Raw genomic sequence first — 18,713 nt, 5'->3', positions numbered from 1 at the left:
AAAAGCTTGTGATCAACTGTTATAAATGTATCTTTTTTCATCTCGTCATGCTGTCTATCTCTTTTTTCTACTTTACCCAACAACATGGACAGCTTTCGTAACCTGGCAAAATCTTATATACCTCCCGTCGTAATGGTACCCATCATACAGACCATCTTGAGTCTGCCTTACGGAATGTCTCGATATGTGATTGGCAATTTAACAGCGCCCGCAAAATCACAATGGAGTTGGATAACCATGGTCAAACAATCAACATGGAAAGGGGCCTGGATCGGTCCCTCCATGAGCGACTGTACCGACAACGAGGCCGAGCTTTTGCAAAGAATTAAAAGTGCTGATTTAATTATCTACAAAGCCCACGGTAGATTGAATGACCCCCCGAAAATTTATTCCATTTATCTGGTCTAACTCTCTTATATAGGCGGCGCATTTCGTTTGGGTCACTGCTTGATGTACATGGACGTATTTATCACTTGGATAGAGCTTTTGAAAACAAAATACAATATCAACGCATTGATTCTGTCGATAGATTACAGTAAGAACGCTAATACATGCTGCAATTCAGTACTAACATTTCAATAGGTTTAGCGCCTGAATATCAATACCCTGTGCCTGTGATCGAATGTGTCGGAGCATATCATTATTTAATCGATACTTTACAGGTATGACAAGCACATGTAAAAAAAAAAAAAAAAAAAAAAAAAAAAAAAGACCCCCTAATGTGTATGTAGATCCCTGGTTCAAAAATTATTCTTTCTGGGGATTCAGCTGGCGGTGCGCTTTGCTTAGAGACATTGATTCGGGTGTATGCACCTGACATGCTGGAAAACCTGGACGCGCCTCGCACAAATTTCGCAGCCGAGCTTCCGGCCGGCATGCTCTTGGTGTCACCTCTCGTCTCTGCAGATACACACACATGGCTTTGGGAATACAAGGAGGATTTGATTACACAATCATTGGCTACGCAAGTGTTTAAAGAGTATCTGAATATGCCAGATGCTACCAATCATGAGGATCTTCATCTCTTAAAATTAGCGCGTATACGTTCAGGTTATAATCGATTTGCTCCAAAAAATCTTTTGTGCTATGTGGGTAAAAGAGAAGTCATGCGAGATGTTATTTTGACCCTGGCTGAATCTGCCAGAAGTGATGGATCAACCAATGTCCAAGTACGCCAGGAGAACTTCGAGCATAATTGGTATTTTATTAGGGAGTTGGTAGGATACAGAGATAAACATATCTTGGATCATTGTGATGCCGAGTTTGTTGACTTTGCTGCCAGATGTCTGAAAGAAGCTTCCATTGAAGTCTTTGTCGAACCTTCTTCATGTATCACTCCTGATAAGGTCTTAGTAAAAGAAACCGTCATTTCTCCTGTGTAAATAAAGGGTCCTTTTTTAAAATTATAAAATTACATATTAAATTATTTATTATTGTTATTTGGGTTCAAGTGTCAAATCTTCCAATGCAGAAATAGCAGTATCGGATTTTTTGTTAAACGGACAGCCTTCTGTATTTTCTGTATCCAACGTTTTTTGGCCAGATACAGGACATGTACGAGTTTGCTCCTCTTTATTAAATGGGCATTTCGCTTGTGTTGCCTTTTGGCCCGTAACAGGGCATACGGCTTCCAGACTTTGCTCTTGCACCGCTTCATACACCACCGAATCAGAAGTGTCCAATTCTTGTACTTTTTCAAAATAAAAATCCACTGACGCATCATCGGACCAAGTATTTTGCGACCGCAACCATATCTTGTAATCATCTGTTTGGCGCCACTTAGAATTTAAATCCTTTTCCAGCTTTAATATTTCAAACGGGGCCATATCTTTACATTGTTGAACTGCTCGGAAGATGACCTTTAAAAGTGTACTGGGTAATGTCTTCCAGTGATTCAAAATATTTCGGCTCCATTGATTGCCCAGCAATTCTAACCGTTGTTGTAAATCATCAAATGATGTGGCAGCCTATACAATAAATCTTAATAAATCATACTGACATGTGTAATTCTCACTTACCCCAAACACATTTTCGATATGTTCTTCCCACACACTTAGTCGATTGGGACCGGAGTAAGTATGATGTATCGCAAGCGCAAGCTGAATTGATGCAGTGGTATCTGGTGGAGGACAAACTGCCATGTTTTTCGCTGTGGTAAAGGCATCACTTAATTTAGCTTCCGGTACAAATACATCAGCCAGTCCAAGTCGAAGTATTTCAGGACCTCGTAACTTGGCATACTCGGGTGCTGCCAAGGCCAAATAAAGCTCCATGCCAGCAGGTAAAGGTTTAGTTCCTTTGGTACGAGCACGAGCCATGGCCAGCAAAAGTAAGGGAGGAATTGGAGCATGTGAAAGTTCAATAGTGAATATAAGTAGCGTGTGCTCAGTAATAACACGCATGAATCCAAGACAAAGTGTAAGGTAGACAGCATTAAGAGGTATCTGACCGTTGGAGAAGGTGACAGTTAGCTTTTTGTTTTCGATCAAATCATGGGCTACTGTATAATATATGTCTGCCAACTTTTGGAGAGAGGCTTGTCGTAACTCAGAACCTGAGACAAGCTTGGATGTTTGATCATATGCCAAACCACAGCTCAGTATTTTTGTGTCCTTTGTTTCAATGCGTTGGTTGGATTCATCAGGCCCGCTGCTATCTGCTACAGTAGCCGTTATGAACAATGAGGTCACTTGTTGATCATTGACACCGTCTTTTAAAGCGGATTCTAAATCTTGCAATCGACCCACTGAAAAAATGTTCCGACTCTTTGGTGATGACAGTGTAACGATGAGTGGGCCCCTCTTTTCAGTTACGATAAATGAAGGTGCATTGATCTGATCAACGGGCCCAATAGACTTGTTTTGCCAAAGATTTGCAAAGGGACAGGATGGCTTGTTCGTCTCATTTTTTGCTTTCCATGCAAAATACTCGACCAGGTTTACCTTTTCAACACGTCTATTATATGTCAATATATTTTATTCAGCTTTTAATAAAGAGAAAGCACTTACGATACATAATAGAATGCCTTTGCTTTTTCAAACTCTAGCTCCAATCTTTCTTTATCCCACAATCCCGATGACTGTTCCTTCAACCAACCACGAATGATATTAGGCAACCCCGTCTTGTAATCCTCATCCTGATCATAATCATAGTCCTGTAATCGGTGATAGAGCTCTTCTTTTTGTTTGCCGAGTTTCTCATCCAATTTTAATTGCTGATATATTAAATACTCTTCCAAATCAAAGTTTTGTTGGAACCTAATTTGCATAAGAATTTTACTTGTGTTTAGAACGCTGAAGCACACATTTACCTCGAAAAATAAAAGTGTTTGGCCTTCATTAGATTAGCATCGTGGTCATTGTCCTGAGGTAACTGTGCAAGAATAGTCTGTAAGCCGGCTTGAAATACCTGGTCCGATTGCCAAGGATAGTTGTTAAAAGTTTCAAAGGTATTGTTCATGAGTAAAAGAAAAAGAACAGAAACACATTTGTTTAAATTCGTGTGAGCTAAACTCATCGATTTCAATGACCGCCTAGTATTTTACAAAATAAGAAACAAGCGTAGTATGAAAAAAAAATCCATCAACTTTCTGGAGTTGAAGGCGGGAATGAGGAGTGGTATATTCGAATATACTCGAACAAGATTTTAGGTTACTTGAAACCTTAAAAACTAATTCTTATCTTACGGTTATTATTTAAAGCTTAGAACGTAATTTGGGGTTTCCCGCTTCACCACTTTTTTTGGGATTAGACGTTAGCTTCCACCTTCTTGTGGTTGATCATGTTAATTATCACGTCGTTGATGAGAGCTAAGGGAAGATGTAACTTATTTTTATATTTCAATAGAAATAAAGCTTGCCGTATAACCTAGAATTTACAAATGTGATTTAATTCTTTAAAATTTAGCTATATGAACACGTATTTTCTAGTAGACTAGTACATCACATAATGCTGGTAGTAGCTTACAAATAACATTTCTACCAATGGACGGTAGCTGACTCTTGGTCTATTCATGAGTCCTAGCAATAGATTTATTTGACATTTCATTAATCCAAAAATTGTACCCCTTTCCTTTTCCTTTCAACAAATGTAGCACTCATATCCTCTACATGAAAAAATTTACTTGTGTCTTCCACATAAAAGAATTTGGGTGATTCTTTTCTAATATCATCCATGGCGTTGCTTGGATCTTCGATATAAAAGAATCTTGCACTCTCCTCTTCGGTTTCGAGTATGACGGTATGTCTGTCTTCGACACAAAAACTTTTTATGCCTTCTATTATTCTCTGCATAATATCTGATCCGTAAGCATCGTTATGTAAATTAATCTTGAATGACTTCATTACATGAGGATTTATATCTTTGATGTCGTTGTTTACTAAAGTATCACTAGTACGCTGTAGTTGTTTCAATATCCGAATGGCATCTTCGTTGCCCATTTTAGCCGATCTAGTATAGTAAGACAAAGCCAAACTGACATCTTTTTCAACACCTAAACCACTGTAATACAGATCACCAATGTTGCATAGGGCACTGCTATTATTTTCATGCTCAATGGATTTTTGAAACCACATCATGCCTTTCCCATAATTATGTTCCACAAGCTCTCCCTCACAATACATTACGCCTAATTCATTTTGAGCCTCGCTATATCCTTGCGCTGCTGATTTCCGAAGAAATATAAGGGCTGTATTTTCGTTAATAGGAACACCTTCCCCTCCTGTGAAGTAGCAATAGGCTAAATTATACTGAGCAATTGCGTTTTGGTCATTTTTTATGGATTTTCTAAACCAAAGCACAGCCTCGTTTAAATCCTGTGTTGTACCACGGCCGTTACTGTACATTTCACCCAGCATATTTTGGGACATTGAATACCCTTGATTTGCAGACTTTTCAATCCAGTGAAAGGCAATCTCATGATTGATTTCAACGCCCAAGCCGTATCTATACATCCATCCGATATTAAACTGGGCCTGGGCATTATTATTGTTATCTGCAGCCTTTTGGAACCAACTCATGGCTGTTTCGAAATCACAGAATGATGAAGTCTCTTGGAGATGAATACAGCCTAGCTCTACCTGGGATTCTACATGACCTAGACCTGCCAGATCCGTAAGCCACTGAACAGCCAATTTTTCCTGCTTTGGAACGCCTTGTCCTTTAAAGTACATCAAGCTCAACTCGAATTTGCCTAAAAAATGACCATTTTCGGCAGATTTTGCGAACCATTGCAAGGCCAATTCGTAATCAACATAAACACCGTGCCCTCGTAGATAAATTATTCCAATGTAATACTGTGCTACATAACACCCTTTAAGCTGTTTTTTACGTCTATGAGAGTATACATCGGCAGCGTTTTGAAACCAATGCATTGCCTGTTTATAGTCGCACGGAGTAGAAGTCTCGTAATAGAAAATACCTAGGCATAACTGTGCTGATAGATACCCTAGCTCGGCCGATCTTGTCAGCCACTGACAGGCTACATCGTCTTGCTTTCGAACACCTTCTCCGTTGAGGTACATCATGCCTATTTCGTACATGGCAGATTTTTTACCATTCGCTGCAGCTTTCATGAACCATTCCAGAGCCAAAGAATAATCGACAGAGGTGCAGTATCCCTTTTGGTAGATAAGGGCAGTAAAATATTGTACTGATGCACTATATCTGATAGTGCTTTTATCTTCATAAAAGATAAAATTATTGGCTTCCAGAAACCAATGCAATGCTTTTGTGTAATTTCTATCAACCCCTGTTCCGCCATGATAATAAATCAGTCCGATAAGCAGTGTTGCAATTTCTTGGCCGTTTTCCAAAGCTTTCGTAAGCCATGATAATGCTTTGCTATAGTCTTGTACGGCTCCATATCCTTCTTTATACATCATCCCTAACTTATATTGAGACTTCGGATCATCATACAGCATTGCAGCGTCTACAAAAGACTCTAAGGCCGATATGTATTTCTTATTGTTGAAGAAGTATATGCCTTTATTATACAGTTGCGTACCATAGTCTTCATCTAGGATATCAAATTCATCAGAATTACAGAAAAAAAAAAAGAAGTTGATAGTTATATGTCCATATACTGACCAGAAAAATCCATTATTTGATTGATAAAGCGAAAAAAAAAGGGAGGGAAATGAGGATAGAAGAAACAATAGCAGAACGGCTTGATTTTAGGTGGCTTAATATATCACCTGTTGGACCAAACTTTAAACTTTTATAAACAAACAAAATTAGTGCCTCTTAACATGATAATTGTAAAAATTAGTTGTCACTTTCATAAATAATCCAAAGCGGCAAAAGTTTATATCTAAGTAACCGAATACTCTCAGCCGACATAAGAGGTAGGTAAACACAGCATAAAATAAGATTACATGTCCGCAAAGGATCTCAAGCTCTCTACACATTCGACCAAAAGTACGTACCTGACCTAATATTACTTGAACCGAACACCACGTACCTATGATAGACCGTATTACTTTGTCTGTAGCTAGATAAATCATAGGCCATATATATACCCAGGTTGTTGAACGCAAATAATGGGTTACATAAAGCTGAAAGTGGTGCCGAGACAATACGTTTACGACTGTCAATAGAATGATTTATAGGCCACGAAGTGAAACGACACTAATATTCTTTTGACTTATTAAAATTCACAGTGCGACGAAAACATGTTTTGAAATCCAAAATGATTTTATGTATAAAAAATGGGGGGGGGGGAGGGAAGGGGAAGTTTAGCTTGTAGAATTGTGTATGGGGATGTGAATGGGGGATATTTATTCTGTTTTTTTTTGGTCTTTTGGTTTTTTTTATATCTTTGGTGGGGGGTGAGTGTGTGTGTGAAGGGGCAAAAAGGGGAAGAAGAGCTGGCAAGAATAGATGCGCTTAATTATAAAAAAAAAAGGGGGGTAGGTAGAAAAGGTGTGTGTGTGTGTGTGTGTGTGTTATTGTAAAAGTGGTCGTTATGAATACAAAAAAAAAAAAAAAAGTTGGAGTTGAAAGAAAAAGAGGAAATAATAAACAGGCAAAGGTAATTAAAAATGTAATAAAAAACTATATGATTACTGGCATGCACGTTTAATCATCTATGTAAAAGGTTGTCAGTAAAGAAGTATTGGATTAGATGTGGATATTCCTTTTCTTTTACCTCCTTTGTCCAACGTGATGTTTCTTTGGTGCTAGCTCCATAATGGCGACTTGTTCGTGCCTCACGTAACAAGGCAGGGATCCAATCTTGTTGGAAGAAAGTCTTTAATTGTGAATCGAATGTCTTGGCAAGATCACTATTTTCAGAATGTTAGAGCCACGAACGAATCATTATATCCTAAATCTTACCCTAATAAACCAATGATAGATCTTGTGAGTGTATCAGTTCTATTTTGATCAACAGCAATCATATGGATGAACTCAAAGACGTGAGGTAAGAAAGGTAATAACAACTGAGCTTGTGGTGTCTCATTTAATCCCTGGACAATACCCACATATGCTTCAACACAACCTTCGTATAAGGTATTTACATAGTCAATCATTTCATAGTTGTCCTTATCAGCACGCATGCCACCGGCTTGTTGTAAAACCATCATGACAACTTCGAGGTAGGGTCCAAATAACTCACCAATAGCCAAGGCAATATCACCGAAACAAGAAAGAATGGCAGGCTTGACGGTACGATGAAGATGAGCAGACTGAAGGTTGGTAACCAACAGTTGCATTAAGCTGTTACAGTAAGGAGCAGCATCTTTACCGAGAGCACGGCAGATATCACCAATAAGACCTACAGCAATGAAACACAATTGGTATTCAGCGGGGTTTTGTAAAGCAGTGCAAAGAATAGGGAAAAATAATTCGGCATATCTGTTGAAGTTGGCATCGAGAGCGCTAGTCATGGCACCAATAGCCAAGAAGGCATCTTCAGTGGTTGTGGCTTGCTTGGATTGGTTATTTAAGAGTTGGAGTACAACTGTCATGATACGGTCAGCAACTTGACTGATATCGCTTGAAAGACGACGAATACAGTTGGTCAAGACACCCAATAAACTGGATTGTAACTCAGAATGACTAGCTCTATCATCGGCATCAAGAATTTGGTTTTCCATAGCCATCGTCACCTCTAAACGGTCCAAGATGGTTAAAACAATTCTTTGCACAGTGTTAATACAATCGTTAGCAGAATACATGGCAAGTGTGGAAATAGCCTCATAAGCAGAGGTTCTACAGTTGGCTTCGTTGTTGGATCTTTCGGTGAATTGTAAAAGAGCTGTGATGATGCCTTCGAAAAACATAGAAAGAGGAGATGTAGGTGCCTCATCGCCAGGACTAGGACCTAATTGTTCAGCCAAGTTCATTAAAGACCAACAGCAGTTACCGACGATACGGGGACTATCTTGAAGACCATACACAAGAGCAGAAACCAACTCATTCATATGGACCTCAGGCTTGATACAATGAATAAGCAATTCACAAATACGGCCAAGAGTCCAAGCGACTGTATCCTTTACATGTACAACAGAATCTCTCATCATTTGAATCAGGGTAGGTAAAGCCTATTTTTATATATATAATGTCAGAACATGACAACCTAATGAAAATATGCACAATTTTTTTTTTCTTTACCTGATCAACTAAAGGAGTTAAAACAACAGGATCGGGACCATCCAAGATAGAACCGAAGGCCATAACAGCAGCTTCACGGTTTCTCCATTCTTCACTTGTAATGTTAGTTTCGATGAAAGGAACAACAGGAGCAATGACCATGTTGCCTACACATTGGGCCAACAAAGAAAGACATGTAGCAGAGGCCATGGAGACAGTCCATTCATCCTCATCATAATCTTCCTCTTGCTTAGTAAGAATCCATAAAAGAACGGGAAGGATATCGCTAAGGGCTAATTCAGCAAAGTGATAACTTTCACGTTCGGGTTGCTCTCCGGCTTCTTGGGCCTGCAAATTTTAAGAAATGAGTAAGAAATCCCCCGCATACATGCACACACTCCCCCCTCTCCCATAAAAATACTTACATCGAGTAATTCTTCCTTTAAGTCCATTTCCTCGTCACAAACGGTAGACCAGAATTCGATAGCTTGTAAAGCAACACGATCATCCTCATTATTCATACCGGCAACAGTCAACTATAATTTCAATGAGTCATTGTTTTGTCACACGCTTTTTCTTTTTTGTTTTTTTACTTACACCAAATAATGCCTTTTCCATATAAAGACGCATCTTGTCATAATAGGTTTGCATGATACGCACAAGACATTGGAAAGCAGCAACTTGGACATCGGAGGATGTACTTTGAGTAGCTTCGCAAACAACTTGCATAATGAAATTTCTCTCACCCTATTATTGAAAAAAAAAAAAATTACCCCCATCGGATGAGATTAATACAAAACGGGATAAGCTGAATGTTTATGAATCCTTACCTCACGCTCAAAGTTCTCTTTAATAAAGTCAAGAGAATTGATCAAAGCATTAATAGCAGCAAGACGAACTTCCTGGCTGAACACGAGGTGAACGAAAAAAGGAATGTGATTAATTACACAAGTGATCAATAAAAAAAAGCTTAAAAAAAAAAGAGTTGTACTTACTTGGGTTCTTCCTTACGAGCGCCCTGTACAACTGCAGTCAAGATTTCATTGGATTGACTGGCAAGTGCAGAAGGATCCTATAAGAACCAAAAAAGGCAAATTAATATTTTTGATATAATTTCATTTGTTCAAATTGAACTTTACAGTAGCTTCGCAGACATAACCAATAGCTTGCAAAGTAGATTGCTTTAATGTGGCATTATCTGTGGAGATGTTATCAAGCATGATACGAATCAAATCAGGCCAACCACCCAAAGGTAATTCGATTTCGGCAATAGCGGCGACTACTTGACCAGAAATATTTCCAACAGGCTTCTTGGGTGAACTTAATCCTTGAAGAACCTATATATCATTGATATTAAAAACACGAAAATAATAGATATTCTGGCTTATACTTTACACCTTGTTTAATTTGAGCACGAAGTTCCTCAGCTGTTGAAACCCATCTTTGAGCAAGGATTTCTTTACGAGCAAATTCCTAATGAAAAGTAGTCAGTACCTCCCGTTTCATCATTCTTTCTATTTCTATTTTTTCCATCTCTCTCTCCCTTTCTCTCTCTCTCTCTCTCTTTTTTACCTTTGCTGTCAAACTATTCTTTAAAGCAAGACCAGCAGACATTCTAATGGAATCATCGCTATGCTCGCTGGCGAGGATTTGACACAAAGAGACAACATAACTTGACTATATTTACAGTTTATTTTTTTTCAAAGAAACAAAAAAATACGGGTTAGTGAAAAACTTTTTTTTTAAAACACATATAATTCCTTACGTAGTTTTCTTTTTCGAATAATTCTAACTTTTGAGCGGCATCCTCACGTAAAGCACGATCTAAATTTAAACCAAAGGTCAGAAAAACTTTCAATCTAGAATATTTGTTTTATCAATTTTCAGTTTTTTTTATTTTTTACCGTTTGATAATGTGTTGGCAAGAAGAGTAGTTGCGTCCATTTTAAATATTTCTCGATATAGTTTTGGTATTTAAAAATCTACAATGTATAGATTAAAATTAATTGATTCAAAAAATTATAATGTTTGTGTATATATTTACCCAGAAAATAGGACTCTTTGAGAAAAAAAAAATTGGAAAGAGAACAAAAAGTCTTATTGTTTTGATATTGATTTTTTTTTTTTTTTTTTCTGATTGTAAATTTTTTTTTTTTTTTTTTTTTTTTGCTCCAACCGCATATCTTTGGTCAGACGCGACGTAGAAAAAAAAAAGTTAAAAACTACGTCATCTTAAGTGACTGGTTTAAATATTACCCTCTTTCTGTCAATTGCTCGCTTCTTTATATCATATACCCTCTTTAAATTTATATCGCTACGGATAGAATTGTTAAAGTGTATTCCTGAATCAACGTTCCAATTTCACTTGTTGAAATAAAACTTGTATGATGATTGGCATGATGGTATTTTGTAGTTATAAATCTGTTAAGCCAATCAAGAAAGAGTTTTTCATTTGTGGTACGCAAAACACTGTATTGGTTCTCATCCAACACGAAAACGATTTGTGCTGCGGAAACGAGTGTTGGGATTCAAATCTGCATCATTTCCATTTTTACTGCACTACCAAAAATACGATAATATTTCCTGTACTGCCTATACATATTTCGAAATAAGCCTTCTTTTACCTTGTCATTAAAATTCGCCCTCTTTTACTGCTCCATACCAAAGTGAGAAAAAAAAATGACGTAAATAACGCGACCCTCTCTATTTCTAGCTAGTAAACCCAAACACGAATATGACTCACTTGTGCGTAACATAAACAAAAAGTGATATTTATAGCCCTTCTCCCCTTTTCTTTTTTTTTTTTTTATAAATTTCTTCAACATGTCTAACCATAAAATCAGTTATACTGGTGATTCTTATCACAAGTTCCGACCTTCTTATTCACAAGAGATTTATTCTCTTATTTATCAATTTCATTCCCAAACTGGGGGAGAATACACACTAGCAATCGATGCAGGATGTGGAACAGGTCAATCCACTGCAGCATTATCCAAGCAGTTTACCAAAGTGTATGGTATTGACACATTGAAAGACCAATTGGATTGTGCCATCACCAAAGACAATATCACTTACAAATTAGGCCCTGCTGAAGATTTATCTGGCTTTAAAGACGGGACAGTAGATATGGTATCCGTTGCCACAGCCTTTCATTGGTTCCAACAAGACATTTTCTTTAGGCAAGTGAAGCGTGTTTTAAAACCGAATGGCACATTAGCCGTCTTTAGCTATTATTACCCCGTCATAACAGATACTCCAGAAGCAAATGGAGTCATTCAGGATCTGACAGAGGGCGATTTTGATAAATACGCGAATTCTAATATTCATTATATCAAAAACATGTACCGTGAAATCCAGTTTCCATTTGACACACAGAAATGGTATATCTCTCCAGAGACAGCAGATACCACACATATCAGTGAGACCATAAATGCACCCTTGATGGAAGCCTCCATGACCATTGATAGATTTGCTGATTATATGAAGACAAGCTCGGCTTACTTCAACTATCTGGAAGATCCTGAAAATGCAGGAAAAGAGGATCCAGTGGACAAAATGATTTCCAAATTAATGAAACTTTTAGATGTCACTGATACCGGGTACATCATTCATTTAGAATGGCCTACCGTATTGGTGCTGGCAAAAAACAACACGAATTGAATGATTATTACACACCAAACCCATGCGTTGTATATTTTTTTTTTTTTTACTCTGTTACGCTTATAACGTAATAAAAGAAAAAGAAGTTTTGTAAACTAACAAGTTCGGTTCCTGGATCTCCAATATATACTCTTGGATTTACCTATTGTATGATTTAATTAACAAACAGGTCATACCGACGACTATTGCCAATGAGTCCAATAACGTCTGCACATCATTAAACTCGACTTATTAGACATATTAACACGATCTTAATTGGCATATAATGACAGAAAGATGTTTTTTTAAAATTCAGTTTAATTTTAAAAAAGAGTAAAGTCAGTATGGTAAACAAATAATGTTGATGTCTTTTATATTGTACTTGGATTATGTAATCTCTTCGCTTTGACCTGTGTTATTGTATTGACCATAGAACGTATTTGCTACTGGCTTTATTGATCATATAAAACTAGAGCAAATTAAAAAAAGAAAGAAACGAACGATATCAATTTGGACGATGAGAAAGGGAGGGTTTAAATTGGATAATGATAACGGAGGCTTTTCAAATCACAATTCTGGTTTTTTATTAATTTTATCAAGCAATAATAAACAATCAACAGTACGCTTTTTTTCCCCAGTAGTCGATACAGCGGGATGTTATATGATCACACGGGTTACTTTTTTTCTTTGTTTTTCTGTTTACAAAGCTGTAAATTTTTGGCGTTCAAATGTTGGTTAAGTGTGTTTGCAAACACATAATGTTTTATATAATTAGCATTAGTAAAAGGTTCTATAAATAATGTTCCATATGTCAGCCGGGTAAAAACACGATCTCTCAGCATGTAATGTCTAAAATAAATAAATAAAAAAGAGTGGAAAATATGCATGACTTATATACATCGAAAGTGTATAGTACGCCTTAAATACATGTAAAAGATGCATCTATTACATTTAAGGTTGACAGTTTGCGTGCCAAAAAAGAGTGACATGTTAGTACACGATAAAAAAAAAGAGAATCTGCATTTAAGGAGCTTTTTAAGCTGTTGTCTGCGCATGTTTTTAATTTCTTCTTCTTTCTTTGTTTATACACTTTTTTTTAATTATTACTAGAAAAAAGAAATGCAGGCTAAAGTGGACATGGTTATTCAAATAATCCTGTTATTTTTAATACAATGGCTTAGTATTGCAGTTATTGTTTTAAATGCTTTAGCTTTACACTCAGCCAAGGACTTAAATCAAGGTTTAATCATGGCAGCAGAAACAGGTTTACAAGACTTTGTATTGCTGGTGATGGCCGCTGCTTCACTCTTTATCGTCTCTCTTTTTCTATGTGTATATCTACAAATGTTCTTTCGCCATCCGACAGGCCCTTCAATGAAAACCTCTAAAACTATCTTGGTGACAGAAGTTGTTTGTTCGATTTTTATTATAGCCTTGTGGACATCTGCCACATCTGTCCTATTATCCATGTTTCATGGTATGCATATGAATTTTTGTATCCAGTTATGTCATGTCAATTGACCGTTTTTTAAAAAATAGAGTTATCCACTTGTAAACATCAAGGCTCATCTTTAATCAATAATGTGAGTAAGTTGAGTTCTCGAGCGTGCTCTCTGGCAAATGCAATGATGATTGTAGGTAGGTCATATATAGTACATACATGTAGATTTATGTATGACATACATTAATTACTAACCTTCAAATTTTGTGATAGCGTTTGTAGCTGTAAGTATATGGTTTCTGGTACTTTTGGGATGCTTGTATTCATTAGCTAGAGTTTGTGGCTTTTGTTTCAAGGCGCCCGAGTCAATTTCAATTCATCCTACTGGAGACAAGTGGCTTGAATCAGAGCCGATACCAACCGAGGCAATGTACACTGAAGATATGCAGGCAGTGGGTAAAGTAACGAAATCAGTGAGAAATGATCAGAGAACGTTTTCATCAAAGTATGAAATTCCTACAACAAGTAGTAGTACTATTCAAAAAAGCAGCAGTAGTAGCAATGACATGATTGTTGTTGAGTATCCGGATGTTTTACAAACCAAACTCAAGGATTTTAATTTCGATTTCACACCCATGGACTTTCCATGAGTGTCTCCCCCTTCACAAGCCCAATACTCTCTCTCTCCTTATATGTAAATTTTAATTGATAAATCTTGTTTTGCTTAGCAATCCTATTCAACGTCACACGACCGAAAAACAATAAAAAAAACGCCCTTTATTAATATATTTGCCATTACACATTAGTTACTTGATTTTTTTTTTTTTTTTTGCATCAGGATTGGATGAGCATTAAAGGAGAGGAGGCACTTTTTTTTGCGTGATCCAAACACAAACATGTCTCAAAAAGTCACAAGGTAAACAAAAAAAAAAGAATAAAAACGGGACAGTGAGAAAAATAAAATTAAACATCCTCTTTTTCCGCACCAAAATTATTTATTCATGATGACACCACTTACAAGATGGTTTAACCGACCCAGAAAGAATAGTTCACCCACTCGACTAGCTCTATCAGAATTCATGAATATTTCATCCAGTCAACAACAAAAGTTTACATTTCCATCTAATCGACATGAATCCAGTCAAAGTAGTAGTAGTCGTACACCCATGTTGATTACTTCATCATTTTATAATCGAGAATACCCATTTGATACACACGAAAGTATCACGGATGAGGACAATGACGAAGAAAAAGAGGTTATATCCAGACCAATTACACCTGATTTACAACCGCCGCAGTATCAAACTATTTATAATCAACAAACATCATATGCACCTACGCAATTGATGGATATACCACAACAACCATCCTACAACCATACCCAACATTACCATAGTAACAGCATGCCCCCTTTAACTCAGTATCATGTAGATTACATGCAAATGCCACCACCAGAATCAACAGAGTACATTAATATACCATCACAAACAGAGTACATTAATATACCACAACAGACACAGTACCTATCTCATCAGCCATCGATAAGCCGTGAGGATGTTTTTCAATCACATGAGCGACCACGACAGTCACGCTATCGATCTACACAAGAAAGAGTACCAACCCCCTATGTCAACAATCAAAGATATTCCGATGAAGAAGGTATAATTATATATATATCAGCGACAATTTAATCATGATGATTTCATTAAATGTTTTTTCTTTAGACGATCAGCAGGTGAACGGAAAAAGGTTTTCGGCGGACGACATTGCGCGGTTTGAAAAATTAAAGGATGATTTCAAAAAGCTGGAGAAAAAGCATAAACGAAAAGAACAACGTGTACAAGAATTAGAATACTTGTTGTCTAAATCATTGGAATCACAAGTACTAAATCAACATTTATACTATTATCGCCTAGAGGAAAATAGGCTACGAGATTACTATATACAACAACAGAAATGGACACACACAAACGATGTGAGAAAAAACAGGCCATTTTGACATATGAAAGGGGTGCGTTTTATGTTCGGGGCATTTTAAAATAATAAACTTTTAGATAAAAGCCGCGTTTTTTTTTAAAAATATTATTCATCGTCATCGTTCTTTCTCCCCTTTATTTCACTTTTTTAAAAAAAAGATATGGCTACAGTTGCATTAGGTACTCCAAAACCATTGGTTCTTGAAAAGAAGCCCATTTCATATCAAACCCTTTTACTCGGTGCAGGTACCTGGTTTTTTTTTTATATATATATAATGATAACCATTATCAAGTCTACATAAATATTTAAGAGTTAACCCCCGTGTGAAAAAAACTTAGGTTTAAATATGTTTGAGACGTCGACTTTAGGTCAACCTTTTGAAGTAATGAAGACTCAAATGGCAGCCAATCGTGGTCAATCCATGTTATCTGGATTAAAGTCCATTTATAGTAGAGGTGGTATTTTGGGTTTCTATCAGGGCTTAATTCCCTGGGCCTGGATTGAAGCCAGTACAAAGGGTGCTGTACTCCTTTTCACAGCTTCCGAATTAGAATACAGATCTTCTGCCGCTGGCGCTTCCCCATTTTTGGTAACGAGCGGACTTTTCTTTACTCGTAAATGTACACTAAAACTTTTTTTCTTCTGTAGGCAGGAATTATCGGTGGTAAGATTCTTTATATAGAGGTAAAAAAGGGAAAGATGGACTAAAAAAAGCGTGTCGCGATATAGGTATGGGTGGTGGTATTGCACAAGCATATAGTACAATGGGTTTCTGTACATTTATGAAGACAGTCGAAGTCACGAGACAAAAGTCAGGTACCCTTCTAAAATGAAAACTTAGCTGAAAAGAATGTCACTAAATATGTTGTTTAGCTGGTACCGAGTCCACTTTTAAGATTGCTGCAGATATTTATAAGAAGGAAGGATTTGCAGGTATTAACAAGGGAGTCAATGCTGTTGCACTTCGACAATGTACAAATTGGGCTTCTCGATTTGGTATTGCTAGATTTGCCCAGGACGCCATTGTATTGAAGAGACATGGAGAACATGGTGTTGCTGATAATATCGATAAGGCTTCTGCGTCTATTCTTGCTGGTGCTCTTTCATGTTGGAATCAACCTCTTGAAGTCATTCGTGTTGAAATGCAAAGCCAATTGAAGGCACCTGGTAGACCAGAGAAAATGAGCTTAGTGAACGCTACAAAATATATCTATTCTATGAATGGATTAACAGGTTTTTATAGAGGTTTGGTTCCTCGTATTGGATTGGGCATCTGGTAAATATACTATTTATATGAATTTTTTTATAGTTTACTAATTAAACGGAAACTTTAGGCAAACTCTCGTTATGGTTGCACTAGGTAAATAGCATAATAAATTGTGAGAGTACAGAAAATAACAAATTCATTTCTAATAGGTGATTATTTCCGTGCAATGCTTTGAAAATCCGGAACAAATCGGAGTTGCAGCTACTAAATAAAAATAACTATTTTTTTTTTTTTAAACTTTTTATTACTTTTCTTTCTCTTTTCTTTACTGCAAACATGACACACCATTATGATCTTGTTCACTATCCAACATCTGATACAATAAAGATTGTAACGAATTTATTAGAGCGCATCACTAGGACAAATGATAGAATACAACAATCATCAAGACATACGTCTCCTTATGCCTGTTTTTACGCACGAGCCATACCCAATATCAATATTGAAGCTTACCTCGTTCGTATCTTGAAGTATTGTCCTTGTGCCAACGAATGCTTTCTTAGCCTCCTTGTCTATTTTGACCGCATGTCCAGAAACTCATCTGGACTTCGCATCGACTCATTTAATATTCATCGTCTCGTCATTACTGGCATCATGATTGCCAGTAAGTTTTTTTCAGATGTATTTTATACCAACGCTCGATATGCCAAGGTTAGACTGGATAAATACACAACAACAAAAGAGACTAATTTCTTTTTTTAGGTTGGTGGTTTACCTGTATCAGAGTTAAACACGCTGGAACTCCAATTTTTGAAACTAAACAATTTTAGACTAAACGTTCAAGTAGAAGAATTACAACAATACGGTGATCAACTGCTTGGACATTGGATGCGTCGTAATAAGCCTATCCATCACAAGACCTCGGATGAATATTATAAAAATCCAGATTATCAAGCCATCATTAAGTACACAACTGATCACAGGTCGAATAACAATCATATGCTCAGTAATCATTGTTCATCCAACTTGCTATTTACCACTAAAAAAAACGTTTCAGAAAAGTACGACACAATCACTCCATGTTAAAACAAAAAAAGTATAATAACTATTGCATTCATCCTATTGTAAATAACACATACAAACATTACCACTTTATACATGTAAATAAAATAAAAATAAAAAAAAAAGACGTAAAGGGTCTAAAACCAATTTTGGAAATTTAGCATCATTTTTATATTTCCCCCCTGTTTTATAAGTAACTTTTTACACCCGCCTTATAATCTCTCTCTCTCTCTCTCTCTTTTCTCAATCACATGTCGCCATTCTTCGTCTTGTACTACAGAAATCATTTCAGGTACCTGACAACTTTCCTGTCCAGACCCTTAATGGATTTACCAATCACATTTTTGCAGTTGCCATAGGGAGAATAAACACCAGCAGACATTGTGGGACTGCTTTTTGACGGAAAAACAGTGTGTTGAAGGGTCTTATCCATAAATGATTGCTTATTAAACAATGCCTTTGCCTTCAGTGAATTAATAATAACTCAACATGAGTAAAAACTGCCAGATTATTCAGACAAGGGATTTAAAAATTTTAACAGTGTCCCATATAAGCCTTGGTCTTGAATGAAACCCACCTAGTCATCAAAACTGCTGGTTTCAATTTTACAAAAAAGCCAACTATATGATAACGATGTCACATATTGTGGAGACACCGCAAATGTTTTTTGAATCTCGTAAAGAAGCATGCATTTTGTAATATTGGTAATATTGCGTCAAAACTGCCTTTCAACCCGGGCATTGTTGCACGATTTAACCTCCTGTAGTATACGTTCCCCCCTTAGTCCTATTCATTA

At 36.8% G+C, this 18,713-nt stretch overlaps 9 protein-coding genes across 9 annotated transcripts; 6 read left to right on the top strand and 3 right to left on the bottom strand.

Annotated features, from left to right (window-relative positions):
• Positions 1 to 67: 67 nt before the first annotated feature.
• Positions 68 to 1,411, top strand: EV154DRAFT_501295 (Alpha/Beta hydrolase protein). Its single transcript, XM_051600678.1, has 4 exons — positions 68 to 361; positions 422 to 535; positions 583 to 662; positions 732 to 1,411. The coding sequence occupies exons 1-4, from the start codon at positions 85 to 87 to the stop codon at positions 1,380 to 1,382; spliced, it is 1,122 nt and encodes a 373-aa protein (XP_051459887.1). The 5' UTR covers positions 68 to 84; the 3' UTR covers positions 1,383 to 1,411.
• EV154DRAFT_501292 (uncharacterized protein) lies at positions 1,394 to 3,488 on the bottom strand. Its single transcript, XM_051600677.1, has 4 exons — positions 3,311 to 3,488; positions 3,009 to 3,257; positions 2,019 to 2,955; positions 1,394 to 1,967 (listed from the first exon to the last, which is right to left on the bottom strand). The coding sequence occupies exons 1-4, from the start codon at positions 3,457 to 3,459 to the stop codon at positions 1,437 to 1,439; spliced, it is 1,866 nt and encodes a 621-aa protein (XP_051459886.1). The 5' UTR covers positions 3,460 to 3,488; the 3' UTR covers positions 1,394 to 1,436.
• Positions 3,489 to 3,930: 442 nt separating this feature from the next.
• On the bottom strand, positions 3,931 to 6,141 carry EV154DRAFT_501290 (uncharacterized protein). Its single transcript, XM_051600676.1, has 2 exons — positions 6,087 to 6,141; positions 3,931 to 6,015 (listed from the first exon to the last, which is right to left on the bottom strand). The coding sequence occupies exons 1-2, from the start codon at positions 6,097 to 6,099 to the stop codon at positions 4,046 to 4,048; spliced, it is 1,983 nt and encodes a 660-aa protein (XP_051459885.1). The 5' UTR covers positions 6,100 to 6,141; the 3' UTR covers positions 3,931 to 4,045.
• Positions 6,142 to 6,677: 536 nt separating this feature from the next.
• Positions 6,678 to 10,724, bottom strand: EV154DRAFT_439651 (armadillo-type protein). Its single transcript, XM_051596905.1, has 14 exons — positions 10,636 to 10,724; positions 10,496 to 10,573; positions 10,357 to 10,415; positions 10,164 to 10,268; positions 9,987 to 10,064; positions 9,731 to 9,928; positions 9,587 to 9,663; positions 9,422 to 9,497; positions 9,189 to 9,338; positions 9,017 to 9,127; positions 8,613 to 8,939; positions 7,335 to 8,542; positions 7,147 to 7,282; positions 6,678 to 7,084 (listed from the first exon to the last, which is right to left on the bottom strand). The coding sequence occupies exons 2-14, from the start codon at positions 10,533 to 10,535 to the stop codon at positions 7,061 to 7,063; spliced, it is 2,589 nt and encodes an 862-aa protein (XP_051459884.1). The 5' UTR covers positions 10,536 to 10,573; positions 10,636 to 10,724; the 3' UTR covers positions 6,678 to 7,060.
• A 658-nt stretch (positions 10,725 to 11,382) lies between these two features.
• On the top strand, positions 11,383 to 12,470 carry EV154DRAFT_501278 (S-adenosyl-L-methionine-dependent methyltransferase). Its single transcript, XM_051600675.1, has one exon. It carries the CDS (start codon positions 11,415 to 11,417, stop codon positions 12,249 to 12,251), a length of 837 nt encoding a protein of 278 aa, XP_051459883.1. The 5' UTR covers positions 11,383 to 11,414; the 3' UTR covers positions 12,252 to 12,470.
• Positions 12,471 to 13,328: 858 nt separating this feature from the next.
• On the top strand, positions 13,329 to 14,346 carry EV154DRAFT_549803 (uncharacterized protein). Its single transcript, XM_051604890.1, has 3 exons — positions 13,329 to 13,707; positions 13,770 to 13,868; positions 13,945 to 14,346. Exons 1-3 carry the CDS (start codon positions 13,350 to 13,352, stop codon positions 14,319 to 14,321), a joined length of 834 nt encoding a protein of 277 aa, XP_051459882.1. The 5' UTR covers positions 13,329 to 13,349; the 3' UTR covers positions 14,322 to 14,346.
• A 329-nt stretch (positions 14,347 to 14,675) lies between these two features.
• On the top strand, positions 14,676 to 15,670 carry EV154DRAFT_479216 (uncharacterized protein; the record flags this gene model as incomplete). The annotated part of the gene is made up of 2 exons (XM_051598242.1): positions 14,676 to 15,330; positions 15,396 to 15,670. The coding sequence occupies 2 exons, from the start codon at positions 14,676 to 14,678 to the stop codon at positions 15,668 to 15,670; spliced, it is 930 nt and encodes a 309-aa protein (XP_051459881.1).
• Positions 15,671 to 15,808: 138 nt separating this feature from the next.
• EV154DRAFT_479215 (mitochondrial carrier domain-containing protein) lies at positions 15,809 to 17,090 on the top strand (the record flags this gene model as incomplete). The annotated part of the gene is made up of 7 exons (XM_051598241.1): positions 15,809 to 15,893; positions 15,987 to 16,237; positions 16,297 to 16,312; positions 16,378 to 16,464; positions 16,522 to 16,924; positions 16,983 to 17,008; positions 17,065 to 17,090. 7 exons carry the CDS (start codon positions 15,809 to 15,811, stop codon positions 17,088 to 17,090), a joined length of 894 nt encoding a protein of 297 aa, XP_051459880.1.
• Positions 17,091 to 17,172: 82 nt separating this feature from the next.
• EV154DRAFT_501272 (cyclin-domain-containing protein) lies at positions 17,173 to 18,077 on the top strand. The gene is made up of 2 exons (XM_051600674.1): positions 17,173 to 17,566; positions 17,618 to 18,077. The coding sequence occupies exons 1-2, from the start codon at positions 17,192 to 17,194 to the stop codon at positions 17,939 to 17,941; spliced, it is 699 nt and encodes a 232-aa protein (XP_051459879.1). The 5' UTR covers positions 17,173 to 17,191; the 3' UTR covers positions 17,942 to 18,077.
• Positions 18,078 to 18,713: the final 636 nt, after the last annotated feature.

Source organism: Mucor mucedo, assembly GCF_025094135.1.
Source record: "Mucor mucedo strain NRRL 3635 chromosome Unknown EV154scaffold_24, whole genome shotgun sequence".
NCBI lineage: Eukaryota > Fungi > Mucoromycota > Mucoromycetes > Mucorales > Mucoraceae > Mucor > Mucor mucedo.
This window is presented reverse-complemented; position numbering and strand designations above follow the sequence as displayed.

Coding starts and splice junctions, on each gene's coding strand:
- EV154DRAFT_501295 (XM_051600678.1), top strand. CDS start 85: ATGGACAGCTTTCGTAACCTGGCAAAATCTTATATACCTCCCGTCGTA. Junction 362..421: donor AATTATCTACAAAGCCCACG/GTAGATTGAATG, acceptor TCTCTTATATAG/GCGGCGCATTTCGTTTGGGT. Junction 536..582: donor GATTCTGTCGATAGATTACA/GTAAGAACGCTA, acceptor ACATTTCAATAG/GTTTAGCGCCTGAATATCAA.
- EV154DRAFT_501292 (XM_051600677.1), bottom strand. CDS start 3,459: ATGAACAATACCTTTGAAACTTTTAACAACTATCCTTGGCAATCGGAC. Junction 3,258..3,310: donor AAACACTTTTATTTTTCGAG/GTAAATGTGTGC, acceptor TATGCAAATTAG/GTTCCAACAAAACTTTGATT. Junction 1,968..2,018: donor ATATCGAAAATGTGTTTGGG/GTAAGTGAGAAT, acceptor TTTATTGTATAG/GCTGCCACATCATTTGATGA.
- EV154DRAFT_439651 (XM_051596905.1), bottom strand. CDS start 10,535: ATGGACGCAACTACTCTTCTTGCCAACACATTATCAAACG. Junction 10,416..10,495: donor TGCCAACACATTATCAAACG/GTAAAAAATAAA, acceptor GTTTAAATTTAG/ATCGTGCTTTACGTGAGGAT. Junction 7,085..7,146: donor CATCACGTTGGACAAAGGAG/GTAAAAGAAAAG, acceptor CCTTTTACATAG/ATGATTAAACGTGCATGCCA.
- EV154DRAFT_501278 (XM_051600675.1), top strand. CDS start 11,415: ATGTCTAACCATAAAATCAGTTATACTGGTGATTCTTATCACAAGTTC.
- EV154DRAFT_549803 (XM_051604890.1), top strand. CDS start 13,350: ATGCAGGCTAAAGTGGACATGGTTATTCAAATAATCCTGTTATTTTTA. Junction 13,708..13,769: donor CCTATTATCCATGTTTCATG/GTATGCATATGA, acceptor TTTAAAAAATAG/AGTTATCCACTTGTAAACAT. Junction 13,869..13,944: donor AAATGCAATGATGATTGTAG/GTAGGTCATATA, acceptor ATTTTGTGATAG/CGTTTGTAGCTGTAAGTATA.
- EV154DRAFT_501272 (XM_051600674.1), top strand. CDS start 17,192: ATGACACACCATTATGATCTTGTTCACTATCCAACATCTGATACAATA. Junction 17,567..17,617: donor CCAACGCTCGATATGCCAAG/GTTAGACTGGAT, acceptor TTCTTTTTTTAG/GTTGGTGGTTTACCTGTATC.